The sequence below is a fragment of the Cydia fagiglandana genome, chromosome Z (genome assembly GCF_963556715.1).
Source record: "Cydia fagiglandana chromosome Z, ilCydFagi1.1, whole genome shotgun sequence".
Classification (NCBI taxonomy): domain Eukaryota; kingdom Metazoa; phylum Arthropoda; class Insecta; order Lepidoptera; family Tortricidae; genus Cydia; species Cydia fagiglandana.
The window spans coordinates 34,121,581-34,147,207 of NC_085959.1; the positions used below are offsets into that span (position 1 = coordinate 34,121,581).

At 37.9% G+C, this 25,627-nt stretch overlaps 1 protein-coding gene and 1 long non-coding RNA gene across 2 annotated transcripts; both read right to left on the minus strand.

Annotated features, from left to right (window-relative positions):
- Positions 1-660: 660 nt before the first annotated feature.
- On the minus strand, positions 661-8,675 carry LOC134678558 (cytochrome P450 6g1-like). Its single transcript, XM_063537176.1, has 8 exons — positions 8,261-8,675; positions 6,995-7,150; positions 6,513-6,697; positions 5,587-5,747; positions 5,167-5,285; positions 3,147-3,252; positions 2,308-2,556; positions 661-1,169 (listed from the first exon to the last, which is right to left on the minus strand). The coding sequence occupies exons 1-8, from the start codon at positions 8,639-8,641 to the stop codon at positions 1,009-1,011; spliced, it is 1,518 nt and encodes a 505-aa protein (XP_063393246.1). The 5' UTR covers positions 8,642-8,675; the 3' UTR covers positions 661-1,008.
- Positions 8,676-10,119: 1,444 nt separating this feature from the next.
- Positions 10,120-24,878, minus strand: LOC134678580 (uncharacterized). Its single transcript, XR_010100205.1, has 3 exons — positions 24,771-24,878; positions 13,136-13,215; positions 10,120-12,268 (listed from the first exon to the last, which is right to left on the minus strand). It is a non-coding gene; the product is annotated as an uncharacterized LOC134678580 (long non-coding RNA).
- Between the last annotated feature and the right edge of the window lie 749 nt (positions 24,879-25,627).

Sequence of the window (25,627 nt, forward strand, 5' to 3'; positions counted from 1 at the left end):
TATACAAGACAACGGCGACGAGGAACATGAAAAACATTGAAAAATGGAGCAATTTTCTTAAAAGCCTTATTATAAAAGAATGGATTTATATAGCTGCTTAAAAAGCAAATAAATGAAAAAACAAAGACCTAAAGTATGAACAAGAGTTTAAATGAAATTGCAATTGTTATTATTTTCACATTAACTCGGTGGTTGAATTTGTGTCTTGTATACAAGACGACGGCGCCAGCGTATCGTTCTATCGTTGTCTTGTATACCGGACAACGGCGGTCAAAGGGTTATTTAAACATACACATACATTATACTAATTAAACATAGCACAGCATTTTTCAATACATAGAGTTACCTGGGGTAGACAATTAGACATGCCTAATTTCATTAAAATAAGTTGGGTATTTTTGTCAACGGATAGATTTTACTCTCGCTTTATAATATTACTTACCTACTATTAAAATATTACTTGTATTATGCGCCTAGAAACATGAGCCAGGCAGGTTTTATTACTGCTAGAATGTGCATAGTTTGATATGAGTAGGTAAGTACCAATTTCTGATACCTACTCAAGAGTGAAGCCTTTGTTTTTTTTATCGATTATTGATGTCAAGGTTGTAAGGTTAATTTCCAGCCGGGATATGATCAGAAAATAAATTGGCGTCAATCTCACACGTATACAATTTTATATTGGAATCAGCGTGGTCCTTTAATTTCATTTTTACATCTACACTACCTATATAATATTTAATTATCAATTTAATCAGATGGGCGACAAATATGGGCGGGTAACCGTCTGAACTAGCCTTAAGATGCTTTTTTCATAAGTTTTTATTCAGGTACGTACATGAATCGTCGGGTGACATACTATTGGCTATTTAGGTAGGTACCTAATTTAAATATATTTTTAAATTTTTAGTAGACTATATTACAAGCTTTAGGCAGTAAAAAACTATAATTTCACGGCTGACTTCGGTAGTGCCGGTATTGACCCAGGTTAGGGGGGTAAGGGACGTCCTATGTTCTCGGGAGGAAGCGGACCGAGCCTCCGTTGGCGGGCGCCAGGAACACGGCATACGGGTCGGGCTTGAGCTCGTGGGACGAGACCGGCTCCACCCGGCACCTGTGCAGCAGCTGCGCGAGCGCTGCACGCACTTGCAACAACCCGTAGCGCTTTCCTGAAAACAAAACTGTGCCACTCAAATAACAATGTCCCATCAATTTAATAAAATAAGTGATCTTGACAGAGCGGTTCACATACACACTTAAAACACCTTGGCCCCAATTTCACCACGGTGACAGGTGCGACAATTGTAAAACATCACTATTGTTGACGTCACAGGCATCCATGGGCTACGGTTACCGCTTACGATCGGGCGGGCCGTATTCCTGTTTGCCACCATCATTGTATTATTAAAAAAAACTTTATAATATCGGAAAAAAACAGATATTTCTCTTGCTAAGTTTATGACAATTGTCACAAGAAACACGACTATTGTCACGAAATTCCGACATATATAGACATATAACTCATTTCCTGTCAAGATTCACCGACAATTCTACAAATATGTCGACTAGAAAAAATAATTCTTGTTTCACAACATAATTGTAATACATACAATTGTAGCAAAATGCCTGTCATGTTTGTAAGTATTTCTATAGAAAATATTTTATAAAATTGTAATATGTCACCTGTCGCTTGACAATTGTCGCTCGACATATGTCACTGACAATTGTAGCCGTGGTGAAATTGGGGCCTATATGTATTGATTTGTCATATTTAGATTAAATACTTCTTGCTTCTCACACTAAATGAATATCGGCTTTGTAACAAAATATGTACCTATCGCGGAAATAACTAGATGCCTACGACATGTCAAGTATGGATGTGTGGCGTTCAATACGTCTTGATGGCTAACAATTGAGGTCACGGGGTTCTAATTTTAGAATATGCTTGGTTTTGATCTAATTAAGATACGCTTCAGTTAGCGAAACCTAGATTGATAATTTAACAGAAGCTATTATGCCAACTAACTTGGATTATGGATAGGTAAACTATGGCGTCTTATTTATTATTCTTACATAGCAGAACAAAATATTCTGCAAGTATAATAAAAACTGGACAATGCGAGCGCTCCCCACCAAGGGTTCCGTACTTTTTATTGTAATTAGCGGCATCAGAAATACATCATCTGTGAAAATTTCAATGGTTCATGAGATGCAGCCTGGTGACAGACAGACGGACGGACAGCGGAGTCTTAGTAATTCGGTCCCGTTTTTACCCTTTGGGTACGGGATCCTAAAAATAAAACATACCTATGCAGAAGTGAGGACCGTCACCGAAGGGCAGGAAAGTGAAATTTTTGTTATCGCTGTCGGACGGGTTGGCGAACCTCTCGGGACGCCACTTCTCGGGCTCCTCGTGGTACTTCTCGTTATAATGCAGCGCCATGACGTTCACAAATACGGGGGTGCCCTCCTCAACCACTATGTCGTCCGTCAGTTGGCACGTCTTCTTGCATTTCCTCTCTAGATACGGTACTGGTGTGTTCTTCCTCATTGTTTCTATAAACGAATACTGAGTTAGTCTTACCACTCTAAACTTAGTAATAAGTTTACCCTTGATTTGTTTAATGATATAGGAAAGAAATCCGTATTTAAGGATATAGGAATAACTTTATTGTTGGTTGTAGATACACTGGTCGTAGTATGATACAAACCTCAACTCAGAATTGATCAACGCCGGGTTTATTTCCCATTTCCCAAACCAAACCAAGTCGATATAAAATAAATAAAAAATTGTATTACAAGGCGATTCATTCTCGAGGACTGATCTGATGTAATCGAACGTCTGACGACGGCGGCAACTCTGTCTGTAGCCTATAAAACCAAGTACGGTAGGCGATGGCCTACCGTACTTGGTTTCAGCTGATAAGCTTAACTAAGAGTACGGCTCATATTATCTTAATCGGGCTTAAACGATACGAAAATAGCGTTGTAACAGTGATATCCTACTTATGAATAATAATTCCGAGTATTATTGATATATTTTGGTACTATTTACCCTTACCGATGTTGCCTTTATACTTGAAAAACATAAGCGCCCTTATTAGGGGACATTCGAATAAACGACCGGAATCGTAAAGGTTCCTTACCACTAATGCATGACGAGAGATACTTCAGCTCTAATAAATTATCGTAGTCCAAAATCTCTTTTCCCTTTTCCTTTAGTGCTGTGTCAATCTCATTGAAAAGCTTTTCCTGTGGAATAAGTAAAAACTCACTAAGTATTTTACACTTTTTTAAGATTTCTATATGGTAGAGAAGACCCTAAAAGTATGTAATATTAGGATACCTAAAATATTTTATTTATACCTAGAGGTACCTAGGTGCTTAAGCTAGATAAAAAATAGAGGAATTGGATATTTAAAACATGCAACAATTTTGTATCATTATATCCTCTAAAATATGATTAACCACAATATTTTCACAGTACGAACTACTGAAAACGCGTTTTAACCATGACGTTTGTGAAAATAGTTTCATTTAGGGAATACGGGCTTTTACGGTATAAAACAATGGTTTTTAATGATTAGCCGTTCGAGTGACACACGCTGCATGACTTTAAAATTAAATCTGGGTAAAAATAGTTGTTATTTTATAAAAGTGATAGATTTCTTGAAATGTGCTGCGAGACTAATACCTAATACATATTACAAGATTATTTTTATTATCTGTCTATTTAAGCTGTGCGATAATTACTTTAAGCTGGATAAATTATTGTAAATGAAGCGTGAAAGTTAATGAAGCCTGAAATGTATTATTATTATTTACTGAAATCAACCGTGGTCTTTTGTTTCTTTCATAACTTATCATATCCTGTAGGTAAATTTCTTAAATTGTCTGCGGCTGTCATGTTTCTGTTCAGCTCAATGTTAAAGTGACATTCGGATGGCACAATAATGGAGCCGCAGATTCCGAATGTCACCTTTAGACTGATATACTGTGTTTTTACTGTTTTTAGTGACGGAGATAACGTTTGATAATCAATATAATTTATTTTAGTTGTTACATGTATGTGCTGAATCTTTATTGAATGACTTTTTAACCGTATCACTGGACAGTTTTGAATTGTACTGTAAAGATTGGATTCTAAAGTTTATGGCACACCCTGTGCATATTTAAACCATCCATTGCTGGGTTAAATATAAGTTTGAGCAATCGTATTCTATAATGACTAGGGATTGTAAGTTAAATTAGTTTTGTTCGAGAGCCGGCTGCTTTTTGCAGTTGCAGCTGGTACTTACGAGTAAACTAGGAGCCATTATGAATTAAGTTTGACAGAGTTTTATTAAGAATGAATTTCTAAAACAAATAAGCACGTAGCAGTCTTATAATCGAGTGCTACTTAATTTCGCGATGAACCAAAACTAGTTTGCCATACAATGCTTTGCACATCATTAGACCACAAAAAGCCCCTCGTGGATGTGTGAGTGAAGTGTTCGAATAGACGTTTCATTTTTTGAAATTTGGAATATATCGTATGGTCTGCAAACTAGTTTTTTACTTGTCTTTCAAATTTGATTATTCCTGTTCACTTATGATTTGGCATCGAGTTAACTTAACGGAGTAAACATTTATAGTAAGTTTGCAACCAGTGACGTTACTATATATATCTAACTTAATAGTTTATCCATTATGATATACCTATCCGTCTCGACCCACCTGTAAAATGATAAGGTAAACTGAGACTCTTGTAATTTGTATACGTATCGACGCGCCCCTTACACATTGATCTTATCATTTTATAAGTTAGAGTAAGAAAGGAAGAGCTTCTCCTCTTCTGCTCTAACGACCTTCTGTTTGCGTTTGTGTGTGTACAAACTAAAAAGCTAAAAGTGACGCGGTCTTCTCCACGTTGACCTTAGCTACAATTTGGTGTCTACTGTGGCTACAAAGACTACAGATAATTACCTACAAATTATATAAAGTGTCATTCGTTTACCTTTCGACTAAGATAAAATAAAACCAATAAAACCATAATACAATAGTTTAGGTACAGTCGAAGTCAAAGATATGTTTACACTTTTGCACCTTACTTCCTTGTTTATGATAAGGCAAAAAAAGTAAACATATCTTTGACGTTGGCTGTACCTACCTAGAGATTTACCCTACCTGTTCTTCAGGATGGTGGGCTAGCTCATGTAGTGTGTAGCTGAGGGTCGTAGAAGAAGTCTCGATAGATCCTAGTATAAATACCGCCGCCTGTGCAAGCATCAAGTCGTCAGCTAACTCTGAAATAATACACAGCTTTTATTGTGTGTTTAGTAAATAGCCGCAGAAAAACCGTATCAACCCATAAATATTTACTTTAAAATGTTTAGGGTCACTCCAAGCAAATCTGCACCGAATTGGCAAGCGAAAGAGTGTGAAAGTGCCACCTTAATGACGTCATATTTTCAATGTTAACAGTGGCACTACCGCACTTTGTCTCTGCCAAGTCGGTGCAGTATTAGTTTCAACGGGCTCTAGCATTAAAAGAAATCACTTCGCCTCTGCGCGAATAATACTGTTGGGCGTAATCATTTAACTCACTGGATCCAGACTCGGCAGGGAGTTTCACATTTTCCTTTAATTTCAGTAAGTGATTAACGAGATCTTTATCGCTCGATACGCCGGTCTTGTTTCGCTCGTCGACAACGCTCCAAAACAGTTTTCTAATGTACTCTGTTGCGCCTCCAGAGAAGAATTGTAATCTGTAAATCAAATAAAAGAAGACATTGAAAGCCGATCAGACGCTAATGAATCACACGAAAGTTAATTATCAATAACTTTAAAAAATTATGAAGTCTTTAGACTTCCTATTTCTCATACAAATTAAGTAAATATTATCTGTACGCTATCATTATTGTAATTGACGTTGCTTGTCACACCTTAAATATAACAAAATTCGCAATACATGTGTTAACTTCTAAGTAGGATTAAAATCAAAACACAAGTTATTTTTAAAAGTCGCTGAACAAATGTTCGTCAGTTTGAGGAGTACAGCCTACAGTTTAATTTATTGTTTTTGTTACAGGCCCCACCCTGTATATTGTAAAAGGTGTTTTTTGATAAAAAAAGCTTTTGCCTTGGTAGATATTTCATTTTTCTTGCTTTTTCATAATCACATATAATTTAAATCATAACATATATGTACAAATCAGAATTCATTTTATAAACGCCGGTAACCTATATAATAGGTACAAGGGGAAGTTTCTACATAATAATAAATGGAGCTGAATAGATACTCTTATGTGATACAAGCATTCACTGGCTTTGTAAAACATCCCCTTGATAATAAATAATGCCGAGGCGGGCTAACATCTTAGAACAATTTTATTGGTAAGGAAATGAAAGTGTGTGCAGATCAAATGTTGAGTATCGTCTAAAAGTGCAGAGCAGGAAGCAGTTATACGAGCATAGCGCATACCTAATCCTACTCCACAATGCACATAAAAGGTATAATAATGTTCACTTACCTCAGCAGTTTTGCTAGAAAGGGTAAAAAGAATATAGTGCTGAATTCAAGTCCTCGCCAGAAAGTCCATTTCACCATGTGGCTTGTGATGAACCACAAAGGGGAGTCTTGGTCGCTAAGGCGGCTAACACGTAGGCCGAATACAGTGAACGCGACCGTGTCAGAGGCGTACATAGAGAACACTTCCTGAAAGGGGAAAACAAGGGATAAACTAGGGAAAGGTACAACATTGTAAAAAAAAACACTTTCCTCCTGCCCATGTGTGGGTGTGTTCTTCATATTAGATTTAATTTTAGCAGTAAATACCTGCCTATTTTATTAAGAACAGTGCAAATTGTGGTATCCAAATCTTATCGTACAGTAACTCGTACCTAATCAAGATACATACACTCAAAGACTGGAAGACAAAATTCTCATTTGCACACAAAAGACAAATATGAATGTGTCATGTTCCATTCAGAATCCTATGTCATTGTGAGTTACCTTAAGATTGACATCTTCCTTCCCCTCGATAAAGTTGCGCTGCACTCTTTTCACGAGTTCTGCCGCATTCATGTTCATAAGTTCTGTGAGTTTTCGGAGCCGTGATGACGTGAACATGGGCGTTAATTCTTGTCTCATCGAGGCCCATATCGGATTCTAAATAAATCATTAGTCAAATGAAAATCAAATTGAGAACTAATTAATTACAATCAATCAATCTTGTAACTGTATTTCTTTTGCATATTGACAGGTTGAAAACACGGTGTAATATTTTACTCAAATACGGTAAATAACGTTTTGTCTCGCTAGTATTATGTTCCCTTGAAATTATAGGTAAATTATCTTATGTGTGTCTTGTGCGGGTGTCAGCGGGTACTTATAGATGCTGACACTCGCACTCGCGCTGGGTATAAGTACTATTAACGAAAACAGACAGTTTCTTTTTCTATCGGTCCGGTGTAATGTAATATTTTAGGTGTGTTTTTGGGAACCTAATCCTAAACATTGGCTCAGGCACTGCTGTCTAGAAAAGCGACATCCTTCTGCATCTGACCAATTAGCCCAGAAGTTAAATAACCTTATTAAGTCTTGTTTCCTCGTGTTTTACTTCACCGATAACCAGTCGGTACATAAATATAAATTGATATTTCGTAGGTACTTGTTAAGTACCTACCAAGAAACTCTTAGTACGAGCCGAGGTACCAACTATATTTCCAATGAAAATAATTCCAAGAACTGGTTTTATGTTCAGTAAACAGAACACAAGTGTGAAATTAAATGAAATAAACACAAGCACCTAATACTATTGTACTAGAATTGCTATTACACCTATAGTTCGTTTTTTTTAGCATTAGAAAGAACTTGCAAGAAGGTAAGCGATCTTGACATGTCTTTTAATTGAAAAACGCTTTATAAAAATCAGTAACTATTACTTTTGAAAGCAGAAGAATATAATAAATGATCGTATTACATTCATAATTGTTACATATTTTCCGAAACTTATTTTTAAAATGTGTTTTTCATATAAAAGACCCATAAAGATTGTTTACCTTATTTCTAATGCTAAAAAAAACGAAGTATACCGATTGAACCTTTTACTAAATTACAGATATTAGCACTCATGTATGTATATCACATTTTTAGATATTTTATGTAGGTCTATTTAAGTATTTAAATAAAATAAAAACTATTAATTTATGACTTTGAAATGCATATCTTGTTCGTTATTAATAATCAATTATTAGGTAATACTATTTATTGACTTACCTTTACTGTGAAGAGATTCAGCGATCCAAGCGGATCGGCGTGACCCGAATACACGAACCTGTCTTCGAAATTGGCGTAATCCTTGACGAGTATTTTCCTAGCAAGCTCCGGTGTCTGCACCACTAGCGTGGGTGTCATTCCCAGGAACATACCGACACAATCCGTAGGGTATTTCCTACTCATATCGAGGAAGAAATCAAACACTGATTTTCTCATAACAAAACCTAGGTTCCCTATGAAATATACGGGCTTTACGTAGGGTATACCGCGCTTCTTCCAGTAATCATATCTTTGCCTTAGAATCCAAAATAGGGCGAGGAACGCGGTGACAGCTGCCGCTAATAGATATGTCGTTACTGTACTCATTTTCAAAACGTCCATATTGGCCTGCAGTTCGAGGTATAATGCCGGTTCATGATATGAGTATTTGACGACTTAAGGAAATATCTCAGTAGAATTCATAAATTGTTGTCGGTCAAGCGTCGTCGTACAGTCATCGGTATCGTCGGATTTTTATCAATGACGTAATATTTATTTATATAATAATCTGAAATACTTACATAACAAGATAAGGTTATTTGTTAATTTAGAATATGAGAGTTACTTCGCGAAGTAAAACTAAGACGATCTTCACTTGGACGCGGATTGTCATCACTCATAAATATGTGCATAGCGGATCCGCATCCGTGATACTCGTATATCAATCCGTGAAAGTTATGACGATTGCAAAAACCACATGCGTAGGTAAAATTGAGATAGAGTTGATTCTAATTGACCAATATGTTATCTCCCGCTAAAACTAAATTAACACTTCAAAGAAATGTTTTATTGGCCAAGTAATCATACTCTATGTTGAAATGTGAGAATGTGACCTTTAAGGGGTTACCCTTAATTTTAAATGTTAATTTGGACATACGTTGATATTTACAGTATGTTAAAAAATAACTTTTAGTTATTTAAGGAGTGTTCTTTTCAAATATTTTTTGTTGAATGTTAGTTCTAAACTAAGTAACGGCTTATATATTTCAACTACTTATGTTGCAAATTTTATCAAAATATACCTTAAAATATTACAGATACATAGAAGAAGGAGGGAGGGGTGGACTGACGGAAATGACGAAACTAAACGTTTTTGCTACATACATTTGCCATTGGAGCCCTAAAAATAAAAATAAACTTTGCAACTTTTGTGACCTAACAATGTCCGGCAGAAATAAAAAAATTATTTCCTTAAACTGAGAATGAAGTACGGGTATTTCCATAGCACGGACATTACCGAGAAGCATAACGAGGAAAACTAATAACTTGCATCTTCCTCGTCGTTAGCGTGTTGTGCCGTTAATGGAGCAAAACATCCAATACATGGTACTTACAGAAAAACATGTAGTTACCTACTTATTAAGTTACTATGTGCTTAAAATATCCTGTTGTTTATACTTACATATAAATATTAATTATGTTTGTAACAAATCTAAAGTACCTACTTACTCTCCATGTACAATTGCTCTCTTAATGGGCAGTCCATGGTACTACATGTCATATCTCTAAGGAAGGTGGGGGAGAGAGGGTAGTGGTTGATGTCCACCCTGAGCTAGAATCTTAGAATCTGGATTGGTGCCTGCGTAGCGGACATGTTCAACTTGCATAGTTGTTAGTTTGCTTTGAATTATTCAGGTAACAACTTAGGAGACTATGTCTGAAACATGCACTTTCGGCAGTGATATCAGTGCACGGAATTATGGCAAGCATATTAAAAAAAAAGACTGAACACAATGAAGTTATCAAAGTACAGTCAAGGAATTTAAATTCCGACCCATTTCGTACTTTGTCACAGTGACAACCGTATGAGGTCTCTAGCGGCTTTCATATTGATTGTCACTGTGACAAAGTACGAAATGGGTCGGAATTTAAATTCCTTGACTGTACTAGGTAGGTACATACCTAATGTCTAAATATCAACCGTGTAATGTAGTTGTTAGTGAGAGTTAGAGGTAATAACTTAACCTACCTTAAAATTCCTCTATAATACTATATGTAACTAAACATATATACCTAATGTGAAAGAGTAAAAAAAAAGAATTGAAGCACCAAGTTTCTGCAACTTTAGGCATTACTTGAAAAACTGGTTCGTTGAGAGCACTACCGGCTCGATTCTGAAAATGTATTAGATCTCTACTAGACCTCAACAAGTTACGATAAGGATAATTTAAAGATATTTGTAAGATAGATATGTCAAATTTGACGTTTCCGCGATTCTGGAGGCCCCCTTGAACGATTTCGACAAGTTATGACTTAGATATCCAAGTCACATCTAGTCGATATCTAATGTAAATCTAGTTGATCTCTATATCGTTTCTATTATATCTTGTGATTATCTCGTTTCCCGAATACGCGTGTCTCTATCCAAATGAAATGAATTGAAAGTTTATTCACGAGAACTTATGGTACAGTTAGGGTTGCCAGATCGAAAGGCGCTATTATCGGGAAACAATATCAGTTTTTCGGGATTTTGGGACTTAAGTCGGGAAAAAAAATACATTTAACTTAAAGTAAATGTATTAAAAACAACGATATTTTACATTATTGGCACTACGTCAGCTCGCTCGCTCGACGATAGTTCGGAACTTGAAATTATTGTTTTATAACGTGAAGCTGTTTTTCGGGACAGTTTACAAATTTGACGGGAATCGGGAACACATGCTAAAACTCGGGAGAATCCCGCCAAATCCCGACCATCTGGCAACCCTAGGTACAGTGGATATTATTAGGTGTACATTATTGACCCATGATATGGGCGGCCTAATAACCGCGTTGTAGACTTTATAATAGATATAATTTTATTATGATTAGAAAATCTATATTAACTATTAAGAAAGGTTCCATTCTGATGCAACCTTTTGTTATATGTTGCACGCTGCAGCAGTATTTCTGATGCAGCTTTACTGTTACAGTATCATTCAACGTTCAATCTGTTCTTCTTTATCTAATCTAATCAAATCTATCTTAAGAATCATAAATTGAATGTTTGAATAATGACAGCAATGCGGCAAGACGCAATTTATCGGGGAAATTGACAGTGACATCGACCATTTTCCGCTGCTAATAACGCTGTATCAGCAACGATGAAGTAGTGCAGCAGGACCGCTGCTGCAGTCGCAATCCGAATGTAACTTTAACTCACAACAGACTGGAAGAGATCCCTTATATTATTCTAAGTTAATGTACTAATTAATAAGAAACACTAAAATAACCCAGAGTCAGGATAAAATAAGGAAATGTCAACGTACTTAAATACCTAATTACCAGTAAATAAGTATTGAGGAATAACTTGTAAGTTACTACCTGTCGTTTAAATAAGTAATAACTTGTGATGAGCATTCTATTCTTTACTGGATGAGAATGTTTGAATGCGTAGGTACCTACTGCCCGCAAATGCTTCTACTAGGACTAAGACAGACTTCGTAACAACTATATATGCAGTCCGTTTTTTCGTCGGTTTAAAATCAAAACACGTCTGAAGATGGTCTTCTCAGTCTTAATTACCTCTCCTGAATTGAACAAGTACTTATATAGACGGACAATGGACCTCGTTACGAACTAATTCAACTCTTTGTAGGTACAATTAATCTCGTAGTTCGCTGCCATTTAACTGCCAGTGCCTAACCATAAAACCCTACTCGCCAAGTTTTGCGAAGTTGCTCGGTGTTTCTTCAGAGTTTATTGTGTTCGATGTAGGTATATCCGCTAACTCATTACCATAATAATTAAGTTTGCACAAGTTCTTTTAGCTAGAAGAATGTCAAATACGTTTAAGTAATTACTTACCTTATTAAATGCTAGCTCTGAAGAATATAATGCATGAGGAATCCAATATTGAGATTGCGTCTGGGACCACATGATTCAAGAAGCGTGTCATCCAAACAGCGGGCAGTTTTACGGCGTTAGTTTTCAAACGATACCGTGTAACTCTTCTAGCAACACCGGCTTCCGACACGTCGGAAGGTGTAACTAAAAAATAAAGGAACACCGCCAATTCAAATTTACATTGTGACATTGAAATGATATCTAAATGATGTCAGTCATGCTGAGCGTAGAGCGTACGAGCGCACTTCGTTCGTATGTCCTTTTGTGTATTGGCGTGAGCGAATTATCTACAATAACTCTGCAGTCTATGCACCGACTTTGACATTGCAAATTATGATAGTGCTTGTTTTGACGTTTATGGTGAATTGATGACACTTTTACACCGTGTCATCGCAATATATGTGCCGCTGCCGAGCAAGTTTGGTTGGAAAATGTCCTTCCAATGCGGAAAGCACTGTAGCAGTGTAGCACCGTCCTGGTATTAAAATGTTTCTCTGAAAGCGCGAACATTCCTTAAACCTCACGTAAAAATAAAATGGTTACCGGCATCGGAACTTTAATTTCCCGCTGTCGATTCAATTTACTTACAAACTTTGTTGTTGCGTGCTTGGGACGTGTCACAAATATTAAAACGAAACTTATTTTACTTTCATAAAGTAGTCGGTAGATGCTTGTCATTACAAAAACTTTACTATTTAAACCTTGGGTATGGTCACAGCTGTCATTCGATATTATTATATAAGATGCAAAGGCAGCTGTCACTGTACACAAGCTATATGAAAATATTACAGACTAGCTAGTCTAGCTAGCTACCTATTTACATGATTGCCAAGACCCTGAAAGTAGTTGCCTATATTTTCTCAGATATGAAACAATTGCTAAAAACGTTTCAAGTAATTTAGTTACCTACTTGTGACATTATCGATTTGGCTTAATTTGATTTGTCGTTGCTTTAAATAAGTATGTATTGCGCATTAGACAGAGAACGTGCTTAGGTATTATTGTACTTACATGAATCATTTTAGCGCCATGTTAATTAACCGAGTGGCTTTTAATCATTCTCGTTTTTCTATCAAATGGCTCAAACGTGGCTGAAACATAAACTTTGTATTCACCCCATGAAGACAATTTTTAAATGCCCTGGCATGAGCTTTTTCTTTTTTTGATTACATAATATTGTGAAATGGCACGGAACCCTCGGAGCGTGAGTTTCACTTGCACTTTCATGGTGAAAATTCGAACACTTTGTCATATCTATGGTGTTGCTTTCATAAGAGCTTAAAGTTTTTTTTATTAATAACATGGGAAAGAGAATCGCAACCGCAAGTCAAAAATGTTGGTGAAATACAAAGTCTATCAGTACGCCAAAAGTGACTTGGATTCAGCTCAGGCAAGACAATGAAATATCGAAACTGAAAGAAGCAAGCTCATTTTACGGTCGGCTGGCACGAACGGACGGACGTGACGCCCGATGTTATTGCCCAACAAACAGTTATGCCTTCTGTTTACTCCACTTTTGAATAGTCATTGCTAGGTCGAGGGTACCTACTACCTATCGAACGTCACCCAGCTAAAGGTGATGATACTTAACTGAAGAATACAGCAATACCTAACATAAATAATCTAACATTAAACTCTAAAGGTCAATTCAGACGGGACAATCGCACAATCTTATTAAATTGTGTGGTGCGGACACAAAAGTAAATTCAAGGACATTGGTTCGCTGATCCCACTATTGAATTGTTATGTGTACGTGTGGTCAATTTAATTTATAATCAAATTGGCAATTTGATTATAAATTATAATTATGATCATACTTGCGAAATATCATGTTGCAGGCGCTTTAAGCCTCCTCCACACTCGTGCGCGAATCGCAGCGCGAAGCCGCGAACGCGAGTGTGGCGTCGATTTTCGCAGACAGCGTAATCGACTCCACACTCGCGTTCGCGGCTTTGCCCGCGATTCACGCGCATAGTCTGGAGGGGGCTTTAGAATGACACATCAGCAATAGGATGTTATTCTTTTTATGTCACCTCACCGGCCTAACCCAGGAAATAACTATCTACTTGACCAGCAATCCCTAATTTCCCGCTCTCTTTAGTAATGTACTACTAATTTCATCTAAAGCTTCCCATACAAATTGACACCAATACGTCCAATACCCGGTCAGTAAACGGATTTAAGCAGGTAAAGTGAACAACATAATTATACAAGTAAGTATGTACTGTATGTAGACCAAATTTTTTGAACAGGAACTGACAGATGTCATTTCAATACAATTTAGCGAGATTTGGCGGTTTTAAGTTATGAAGCGTAGACACTCCACTGCAGCGGGTTAGTAGGTACGGTCACAGAAATACTCGTAATATGTTCTGTGGGTACGGTCGCCTCGGTCGAGTTCAGAAATATCTTTACAAGCCATCGTTTCAAATATATGTATATTTCCACGATCATATAATCTCTTAAGGGCATGTAAATATATTTTTGGAATGTTGGCTTGTACTGACTTTACACCAAAATTAATTAATTACAATTAATGATATATCGGCCGATCTTAAAATAGGTCAGCTCATGAAATTCTTAGGCATATTTATCATGAAAGCGACCTTTAGCCATATCGAATAAATATGGCGTACAAAGTATAAGCTAACGGAATCAATTGATAATAAGAATTATGTAAAACATTTTATTTACCTAAATTAAATTACCAAAATATAGAAATATTATTTTTTATTTAATCGCATCGTTTTAAATCGCTACTTTTATTTTCCGGTTATGCAGTCCCTGTTTACAACAGGGGCAAAAGTTGTATTAATTCCAGCAGATTATGTCAGGATCAGGAGGAAAATATTTAAGAACCGTGTATTTACGTGCCTGCGAACTCCCGATAAAAATACTACTTGCAACGCACTCATACGGCAAATCCTTAAACGACCCGCTGTGCTCCATACACTGAACTGTCATGATTATGAGGTACCGTTACATAGATTATATTGTAGGTACAGAACATAAACAACGTAGATGAATCGTAATTGTATTTACATAGTATTTACATATTTCGTGGGATCAGAACCATGCTATTCACATTCGAACGAAGAAAGAGCCGCCGGTTGCAATGGGTCGCTTTGTTTAATAGACTATTTAATGATTTTAAATAAAGTAACCTAGTTAAATTACACACTACACATCGAACAATGAAAAATTCTAGTCGATGAAAGGTTTGAGATGCTTCAAGCGGAGATTGCGTTTTTATTACAATTAGTAAGAAAACAAAACAAAAGTACTTAAAGAAAATTAGCGTAACTGCGAGAAGCGACATGTTTATGTGGGGGAGATATACTGCTGTGGCCCGTATCCCTCCCAAAGGTATATCTTAAATTGAAACCTTAGTGTAAGAAAATTAAGGTCCACATTTCAATACACCACTAACTATATATTTATGCATTTTACAAAGAGTGCCATGTTTTTTTTTCTGTGATTTAGGGACAAGATCGTAATTAAAATACCTACGCAGATTAATGAAGCCCTTCTATCACTTGGAAAATAACGAAGGTTTTTCTGTATTTAACCACTCTTGTTTCGGACGCGCTGTTCCGTGTATAAAGACGTTAAAACGTAGGCATAGTTATAGTTTGAAAATAATGATGTTGTTACGAGGTATATCATTAGAGCTAGCTATTAATATTAATAGGTATTATAGGTCATATGACAGTCGTCATTAAGGCGCCGTAAGTTCAGGTCCTCCGAACCGAACGTAGCTCGATGAGCACCGAGCGGACGGCCGTGTGTACCCTGCCCGGGATAGCGGATATCATAGTTTTTGAATAAATATACCTACCTATCCATTAGTTTTATAAATAATAAAATTATGCATATTTAGAAACAATTTTCATGTTAATAGCTGGTCGTACTGTTTAATGGTACGTGTTAGATACCTATGTTATTATATTATTTTTTATTATTCTATCGAGCGAAAGTTGTTGGATCAGATTTTGAATCGATTAACTTGCTAGAGAAAAACCAAAAAATGTCTATTCAAATCGTTGATAATTTTTTTACTATTTTTCAAAAACTCTGCGGACTGAACTCAGTACCTTAAATATTTGTCTTTTTATTTACTTTCTACATTAACTATTATTTATTTTTTACTATAAAGGAGTAAGTATTACTATCCCCCCATATAACCATTCCAGTCGCAGAATCATCAAAGTGGTAACTAAATGTCAGATGTGTCGTAACAGAGTCCACACAATGTGTCTAGAATTGTTTCGAAACAAAGTGTCGTCGCCGTGTGTACACTTTTCCGTAACAAGGTGTCGACACATTTGTGTGCTCTTTGCGTGCGGTTTGCGACTAAATCTGACAGCAAATTTGTGACAGCAAATGTCAATATAAAATACCTCTTGAAAACCAAGGTTTGTCAAACTACTATTAGTGTCTCGTGTGCTCGTCATCATGGGCGATGCGAATGATAAAAATCGACCAAAACCATATAAACACCCAACACCCGTCAACCTTTTACAGAAAAGTTTTTAAAGAAATGCAATACGCTACTAGGTCAGGCAACAAATGCTCAATAAAGTTGTAGAGGGAAATGCTCGGAACACAATTTTTGGCTCCTTAACTTGGTTTGGACAAGTTAGGAGGTGAACATATCAAAAGTCCTCGGCCGTAGCCTTTGAGCGGGGGGGAGAGAGGGGGCTTTGAAGGTCCCATTTTCCGGTTTTTCGATTATATCTCGGAAACTATGCATCGTAGCGACATGGCCACTTATAGAAAATGAAAGTTAATTTAATTTGTTACAAGTTTATTTAGTCAATTTTTTCCATATATTGAATAGTTTTTGAGATATCCGCTCTTGAAACTTTATTTAGGGCTCTCAATTTTATCTTGATCTCTACATCAGTGAAGGTGCTAGGCCGTGTTCCACAAAATTTAAAAACAATTTTTTTAGGGTGCCGTACCTCAAAAGGAAAAAATTTAACCCTTATAGGATCACTCGTGCGTCTGTATGTCTGTCCGTCTGTCACAGCCTATTTTCTCGGAAACTACTGGACCAATTAAGTTGAAATTTGGTACATATATGTAAATTAGGGACCCAAAGACGGACATATAACGTAAACAAATTGATTTTATACCCAAAAAATGACCATTCTCCCCCCCCCCTTTATCTCCGAAACTACTAGGTCTTAAATTTTGAAAAAAATACACAAAATAGTCCTTTACCTATCACGATTATTAAGATGACAGGAAAACATATTAGAAATGTGCAGCCAAGCGCGAGGCGGACTTAATGTACGGAACCCTTAATACGCGAGTCCGGCTCGCACTTGGCCGGTATTTTTTAAACTCCTCTTGACGCTTAACCGCTGAACCGATTTCGTTGAAATTTTGTTTTGAAATAGTTTGCGTCCCGGAACAGGACATAGGATAGATCTTATAACCAAAATCATCTTTTGAAGGTGTGAAAAGTGGCGTGAAAATTTGTACGGACAATCAATAACCGCTGAACCGATTTATATGAAATTTGGGATTGTCTACAATTCTACATCTTTGATTTAGTTGAAAATGATAAAAAACATGACTTCAAACCTAAACTTAAACAGTAAGTATTAACTTCAAGAATTCAATTCTGAATTCCCCCCTGCACCACATTTCACACCTTTAAAGGATGATTTTTGACATAACTTATTATGTCCTGTCTCGGGACTCAAAATATATGTGTACCTTTAAATTAAAACTGTTCAGCAGTTTAAGCGTGAAGAGGAGTTTAATAGAAAGTATTTTAATAAGTTTATATGTTTTTACTTCGGAATGGTGTCAATGTGATACCATAACTAAATTTGGTACTGTGAATTTATACGAAAACGATACCAAACATGGCCTCGTAGCTTTACTGATGTAGAAGTCAAGATAAAATTGAGAGCCCTAAATTCTTATTACTTGGCCTAACTTGTGTAGAAGGAAAAGGAAAAATAAAAGTCTTCGGCAGGAATATAAGACACAAATATAATTTTTAGAGTTACTATTTCAACCATCAAACATAAACATACCTTGATTATATTATTCTAGTGAGATACGCATATATAAACAAAAACATTTAAAAAATTACAAGGTCGAAATGTCACGGAGCTTGTGTGAGTTATATGTGAAAAATAAAAACTTTTATGACAAGAAAATCTGGACACAATTTAAGAATCATCCAATTGCGTCGAGGAATCATCAGTATTTTTGCTTGTTTCATTACCTCCTTGCTTCTTTTTTTGTCCTTTGTATTCTGTAGCAATTGGTTAGATCTGAAAATAAAGATAACTTGCGTCGTCACGGATGTCGATTTATAGGTTTTAGGGAGTGCAGAATTCGAAAATGATGACCATTTTATAATCCAAGATGGCGGCTACGCATGTTGTCATAAAAGTCGTCATGAATATTGTTTTATAGGTTTTAGGACGTGACAGGTCCAACAATAGGGTATATTACTGCAATGTTCTGCCGCCAGAGTGCAGCACTACCGACTCAGTAAATTTATAGACTAACTTATACATACTGTGCCTTAAACTGTTTTTTGACAAATTTTCAAAGACAATAAAATATGACATTCATGCATCAAGGCGGTTTGTTAACAAGTGCCTACCGGTAAACGCGAAAATCGAAATTTAGTTATCCGCCTCTTTATCGCTCGAATATGCGAGAGTGATAGAGAGGCGAGTCAGCGGACTGGGATGAGATGCGGCATTTCTTTGCGTCTTTCCCCTGGCAGCAGGTCTGTTTTTCTTCGGGTGACCCCTCGTGTTCTGCTGAGGCTGTTGCGGATGTGATTCGGCAGGGAATGGAATATTTCATTCCGTTCTCCGACCTATCGCTCGATCACAAGACCCGAGCATGGTACAGTTCGGACTGTGCTCGAGCCGAGGCTCTTAAGCAGTCTGCATACCAGGCTTGGGTACTAGCCCGCGATACCAAAGCTGGAGCACAGAGGGTTCGCGCGAAGAAAAAAGCCTTTAACTCAGCTGCCAAGTCCTGCAAACGGGTGCTTCGAAAGGCTCGATTCGACCACGTCAGTCGAATAGGGGCCAAACTCGCCTCCTACCCTCCTGGTAGCAAGCGGTTCTGGTCCCTGTCGAAAGCGGTCGAATCCAACTTCTGCCGACCCACATTGCCACCTCTGCAGAAACCTGATGGGACACTGGCCCACTCCGCGACAGAGAAAGCTAACTTGTTTGCTTCTCTGTTTGCGAGCAATTCACGTCTAGATGCAGGCTCAAAACTTCCACCTACGCTATCTCATTGCAGTTCCTCTATGCAGAGAATTGCTATACATCAAAAAGAGGTACGCCGAGCTCTGCTGAATCTTGACGTGAATAAGGCCAATGGACCAGACGGTATACCTGCACGTGTACTAAAGCAGTGTGCGCCTGAGTTGTCTCCTGTACTGACACGCCTGTACCGCCTCTCTCTCCAAACAAGAACGGTGCCGAAATCCTGGAAGCTTGCAAACGTGCAGCCAGTACCCAAGAAGGGTAGTCGTGCTGATCCCTGCAATTACCGACCAATCGCCATTACCTCCATGCTCTGTAAAGTCATGGAAAGGGTACTTAACGGCAAACTGCTGGCATACCTCGAAGCAAATGATCTGCTCAGTGACCGTCAATATGGCTTTCGCCGAGGTCGGTCTACTGGGGATCTTTTAGCGTATGTCACGCACTGCTGCGGCGAGGCCATCGAGAGGAACGGTGAAGCGCTTGCTGTTTCACTGGACATCTCGAAGGCCTTTGACAGGGTTTGGCACGCAAGTCTCCTTAGCAAGCTTCCTGCTTACGGCATCCCTGCTGATTTTTGTAGCTGGCTATCTGATTTCTTGAGTGAACGGTCGATCAGAGTAGTTATTGATGGCTGCTCTTCGGACCTCATGGCCATTGACGCCGGTGTTCCTCAGGGGTCTGTTCTCTCCGCAACCCTTTTCCTGCTCCACATTAACGACATGCTGCAACCCAGCATTGTAGGTTATGCAGATGACAGTACGGTTGTTGAGAGATATTTGGCTAGTGCAAGGGACAGCAGGGAGGATATACGTTCACAGAGAGAGGCCATGGTTGAGCGAATGAACTTGACCCTTAGTCTCGTTTCCCAGTGGGGTGATGACAATCTGGTCACGTTCAATGCCTCCAAAACGCAGGCGTGTCTATTTTCCGCTAAACGGAGTCCATTCGACCTGACTCCTTCTTTCCGGGGTGCATCTGTACCTATTACCGACAGCCTGGAACTCCTCGGCATGGAGCTGAGTTCAGTCCTCGGCTTCGGCAGCTTCATTGAGTCTAAAGCACAAACTGCGGCCAGAAAGCTGGGCGTCCTAAATAAGGTGAAGCGATACTTCACACCTGGACAGCTTCTAACACTTTACAAAGCTCAAGTCCGGTCGTGTATGGAGTATTGCAGCCACCTGTGGGATGGCTCAGCTAAATACCAACTCGCCGCTTTGGACTCAGTGGAGCGCAGAGCCAGGAGGATGATTGGCGACAAGAAGCTAACGGCTAAGCTTCAGACTTTGGCCCATCGGCGGAAAGTCGCCAGCCTGTCGGTATTCTACAGGTTGCACTTCGGGGAGTGTGCCCAAGAGCTACACGAGCTCATTCCACCGTCCCCATTCTACCATCGGACTTTTAGACGCACGGCCGGTTTCCATCCTTACTTGGTAGATATTCCGCCAATTCGCACTAAGCGCTTTGCTTCTACTTTCCTTATGCGCACTGCCAAGGAATGGAATTCCTTGCCGGCGTCTATATTTCCGTGCTCTTATAACCCGGCAACCTTCAAATCAAGAGTGAACAGGCACCTTCTGGGCGAGCTCGCTCCATCGTAGGCCACGTCTACGCCTCGGCTAGTCTGTGGCCATGAGTAAACCCATGCATATTAAAAAAAAAAAAAAAGGCAGAAACCGAACCCTCGATTGTCGTGTTTCACGATAGGCGATATGTGAGTGACGTAGTGACGCATGTTTGTTTATTGTATGTGTACTACTAGTGCCACCTACGCAGAGCTTTGCCTAATATTCCCTATTGTCTACATCACTGTAATTGAAGTCACAGGCCTCCATGGGCTACGGTAATCGCTTACCATCAGACGGGCGGTGTGGTTGTTTGCCACCAACATGTTAATTAAAAAAAAACTCCACTATATCGCCAGTTAATAAGTACTTATTTTGCGAAGCTAATGACATTTGTCACAAGAAATACGACAATTGTCACGAAATTCCGACACAGAACTCAAGAATTACCGAAAGTTCTTTGAAATCTTGTGACTATTTCCATCATTATCATCATAAACATCGCAAAAGAAATACCTGTTTTTGTCGATATAATAAAGTTTTTAAAAATAATACTATGATGGTGACAAACAGGAATACGGCCCGCCCGATGGTAAGCGATAACCGTAGCCCATGGATGCCTGTGACGTCAGCAACAATGAGACTTGTCGAAATGTCGCACCTGTCACGTTACGTCACATTGTCACGCCAGGGAGTACATCTGAAAATTGTGTGTTCCCATTTGTCCCCATCCCGATAAGGTGGGAAAAAATGGGAAATATTTACATGCAAATTCTATTCCATCTGTTCCCTGCGAGGATAAATGGGATTACATCCGAAAATTGTGTGTTCCCATTTGTCCCCACCCCGATAAGGTGGGAAAAAATGGGAAATATTTACATGCAAATACTATTCCATCTGTTCCCTGCGGGGATAAATGGGATTACATCTGAAAATTGTGTGTTCCCATTTGTCCCCACCCCGAAAAGGTGGGAAAATTGGGAAATATTTACATGCAAATCCTATTCCATCTGTTCCCTACGGGGATAAATGGGAATACATCTGAAAATTGTGTGTTCCCATTTGTCCCCACCCCGATAAGGTGGAAAAAATGGGAAATATTTACATGCAAATCTTATTCCATCTGTTCCCTGCGAGGATAAATGATAAATGGGATAACATCCGAAAATTGTATGTTCCCATTTGTCCCCACCCCGATAAGGGGGGGGAAAAATGGGAAATATTTACATGCAAATACTATTCCATCTGTTCCCTGCGGGGATAAATGAGATTACATCTGAAAATTGTGTGTTCCCATTTGTCCCCACCCCGATAAGGTGGGAAAAAATGGGAAATATTTACATGCAAATACTATTCCATCTGTTCCCTGCGGGGATAAATGGGATTACATCTGAAAATTGTGTGTTCCCATTTGTCCCCACCCCGAAAAGGTGGGAAAATTGGGAAATATTTACATGCAAATCCTATTCCATCTGTTCCCTACGGGGATAAATGGGAATACATCTGAAAATTGTGTGTTCCCATTTGTCCCCACCCCGATAAGGTGGAAAAAATGGGAAATATTTACATGCAAATCTTATTCCATCTGTTCCCTGCGAGGATAAATGATAAATGGGATTACATCCGAAAATTGTGTGTTCCCATTTGTCCCCAGCCCGATAAGGGGGGAAAAAATGGGAAATATTTACTTTCAAATCCTATTCCATCTGTTCCCTGCGGGAATAAATGGGAATACATCCAAAAATTGTGTGTTCCCATTTGTCCCCGCCCCGAAAAGGTGGGAAATATTTACATGCAAATCCTATTCCATTTACGTACAAAAAGGTCCCCCTGTCAACTTTCAATCGAGATTAAATCGATAATTTATTCGATTAATATTCAGATTAATGCAATTTCAATCTATGTTAGGTCGGCTAAATTAATCGCGATTAAAATATGAGGATTAACTTTTTTTTATTCCACGGCATGGCTCTTACACTTTGAGAATATCTGAAAACGAATGAACACAAGGAGCCATTTTGCAAATCCAGTAACTTTGTTATTACTTTTGACAGCGCGTGTCATGTGTCAACACAGAGTCGACACAAAGTCGAAACATTGCGACTACTTTGTGACTGCAATATTTCTCAGCCTTAAACCATATTTATACATCATAATTAACAAGTTTCGTAGTATGTAAAGCATTATTTCTGTTATTTAAGTATAGTATACGCATCGAAGTACTAAAAATGCATCAAATAATATAGTTATGAACACAGGCACTGAGAAGTAAACAATTTCATTTCCGGCTAAACTAAAACAATGTGGTGGCCCGTTGATTATATTACACTTAGTTTATCAAATCACTCGAGCAGTTTAATTCCCCATAATAATTTAAGTCCTATTGTAATATAAATGCAAACGATATATATAATTACGTCTTGTAATCCGTTTTAGAGATGGCGTATTAATGTCACTTATTTTTATTTAAGCATTTTTCCATCTGACAGTTTCCATTTGACAGGAACAAAATGAACGAATGAACGAATGATTTTGGCATAAAGTAGTCGCAAACCCGAAACAATGTGTGCACACGGCGACCACACTTTATGTCACTTTGTGTCATGTGTCGACCCTTCCCCATTTCTGGTAACTGTGTCGACACGGCGACGACTCTGCGACTGGAATTGTGACCGAAACAGACGGTGTCGACACAAGATGTGTCAACACCGCGTCGTAACGGCGACTAGAAATGGTTGTATGGGCCTATTACTTCACGATATCACCCTTCCAGGTTGGTCGAGTCTAGTAAAAGTAGTGATTGAGATGGGCCTTTGGAAGCAATCGGCAGAAATCTGTGCCATCCTTGTTGACTTAACTGTGTTTGTGCTATAGGTTTGCAAGCCTAACGAGAATCATAAATTTTCGCTACGAAATCAATTTATCGAAAATTTCTCGGGTAATTGAATTTTCTTGAGAGGGACGTAGCTCGCGTTTGTGTTATGGACGCGACAGAGTTTTTGTTCACTGATCGTGATATATTACAGATGAAATGTTGCAATTTGGGTTATTCCGCTCCAATTCCCTAATTTCATTGCCTGTTAATTTATTTCATTGGCTGTGCTCAACGGTAGATCAAATTGGAATGTGTGGTTTGCGTTTGAACATTAATAGGTAGGTAATTAATGCTAATTACGTTTGGGTGTTTTTGAAAAATAAACTCAACTTAATTTTAAATCATATTACTACGATAATCGCCTGATGGACGGGCAGTGCAATCCGCAGTTTGGAGGAAAATGCTTTCAATAAAAATTGCGCGGATCAAGTCCTCTCTGCTCTGTTACCTCACAATAAGCGATTCATAATTTATAATATTTTGAATAGTTTTAGGAGTGTTTGCAATGTGGAGTGAGGCATTTGTATTTTGAGTCTCACCAGGTATTGCTTACTATTAATTTTCTTCTTACTTCTGTCTAAGTAGGCAGGTAATTCTTTGGATGAATGCACGTTATGTACGTTAATAATTCATAGTCCTAGATTTTATTTCGTTATGGAAGTAATAGAAACCCCATACTTTTACTTGGTTAACTAACATTGGAAACTCCATTGCCCAGCTCATTGCAATCGCTGGACACCTTGTAAGTTACCTACCTACATTCGATATAAGTTATAAGCGAATTTGGAGCTATTTAGGTTTTATTTGTTTTTCAAATGTAGCATTTTTCGTGGCTATTTCACGTTATCGGTCTACTCTAACAAGCTGCAAGAAGTATTGAAAGGGAAAAGTTTCAGGAGTCCCATTGAACCATAACCGCGGGAAAAATGTGACAAAAGCTTGCTCACCGTTTTCATCGAAAGTAAATGTAGAAGTCTCTGTTTCGCGAGACAGATATTTTTTGAAGTATATAACTACTTAATCAGTTTCAACATCGCCCGCAGCGCATGAACGCTAGCACGAGACTAACTAATTAACTAAGGTAGGTATCTACCTACTATGCCTACAGGTATATATGAATGATGTACTTATATATTCACGAACGAATAACGTTAGCTTTTCCATCAATAATGCGCTCGTTTAAAGTTATTTCCTCAAAAAACAACATCTCCGGCAGAAATTTTCATAAAAGCGTAAATTGTTTCGTGATTGAACGTTCTCTTTTCTCTCTCTTTTCTACGCGAGAGCTTGGCGTTCCGGCATCTGTTTAATATTCCTACCTCAAGGTACGTTACACTTTAGTTGAGCACTTTTTGTATGTAATAGAAAATAAAGGACTTTATAAATTAAGTTTTAAATTGTTTTTTGCCAAGTCCACATATATATTACCTACAATAAATATCGTTTCGGCGGCATGTTTTAAATAGTGTCAATAATTATTGTGTTTGTGTAAAGTAGAAAATCAAATTTACCTCTACGAGTATAAAAACCAATCTCTATAACAAATTTGAGGCTATGGTTATGTAAATAAACGATGATCATTTTAGAAACACAAAATATATGCCGCCAGATTTACCTAAGCTAGTTATTAATTTAGTTTATTAGTACCACTGTATATATTTTTTATGTATTTACATAATATTTATATACTGTAATATTTCAAAAAATAACACTCAGGATGAATGTTATTGTGAATATTACTTGAGTTGTATAAAATGAACATTAAACTTCGAAGATGGCCTCACTTAGTAATTCTAAAACTTTT

What these genes read in the sequence shown, in the direction of transcription:
- LOC134678558 (XM_063537176.1), bottom strand. Translation starts at nt 8,641, where the DNA reads ATGGACGTTTTGAAAATGAGTACAGTAACGACATATCTATTAGCGGCA. An exon ending in TGAATCTCTTCACAGTAAAG is followed by an intron (nt 7,151 to 8,260) that starts GTAAGTCAATAA and finishes TGATTTATTTAG; the next exon opens with AATCCGATATGGGCCTCGAT. An exon ending in CCCACCATCCTGAAGAACAG is followed by an intron (nt 3,253 to 5,166) that starts GTAGGGTAAATC and finishes CTTATTCCACAG; the next exon opens with GAAAAGCTTTTCAATGAGAT.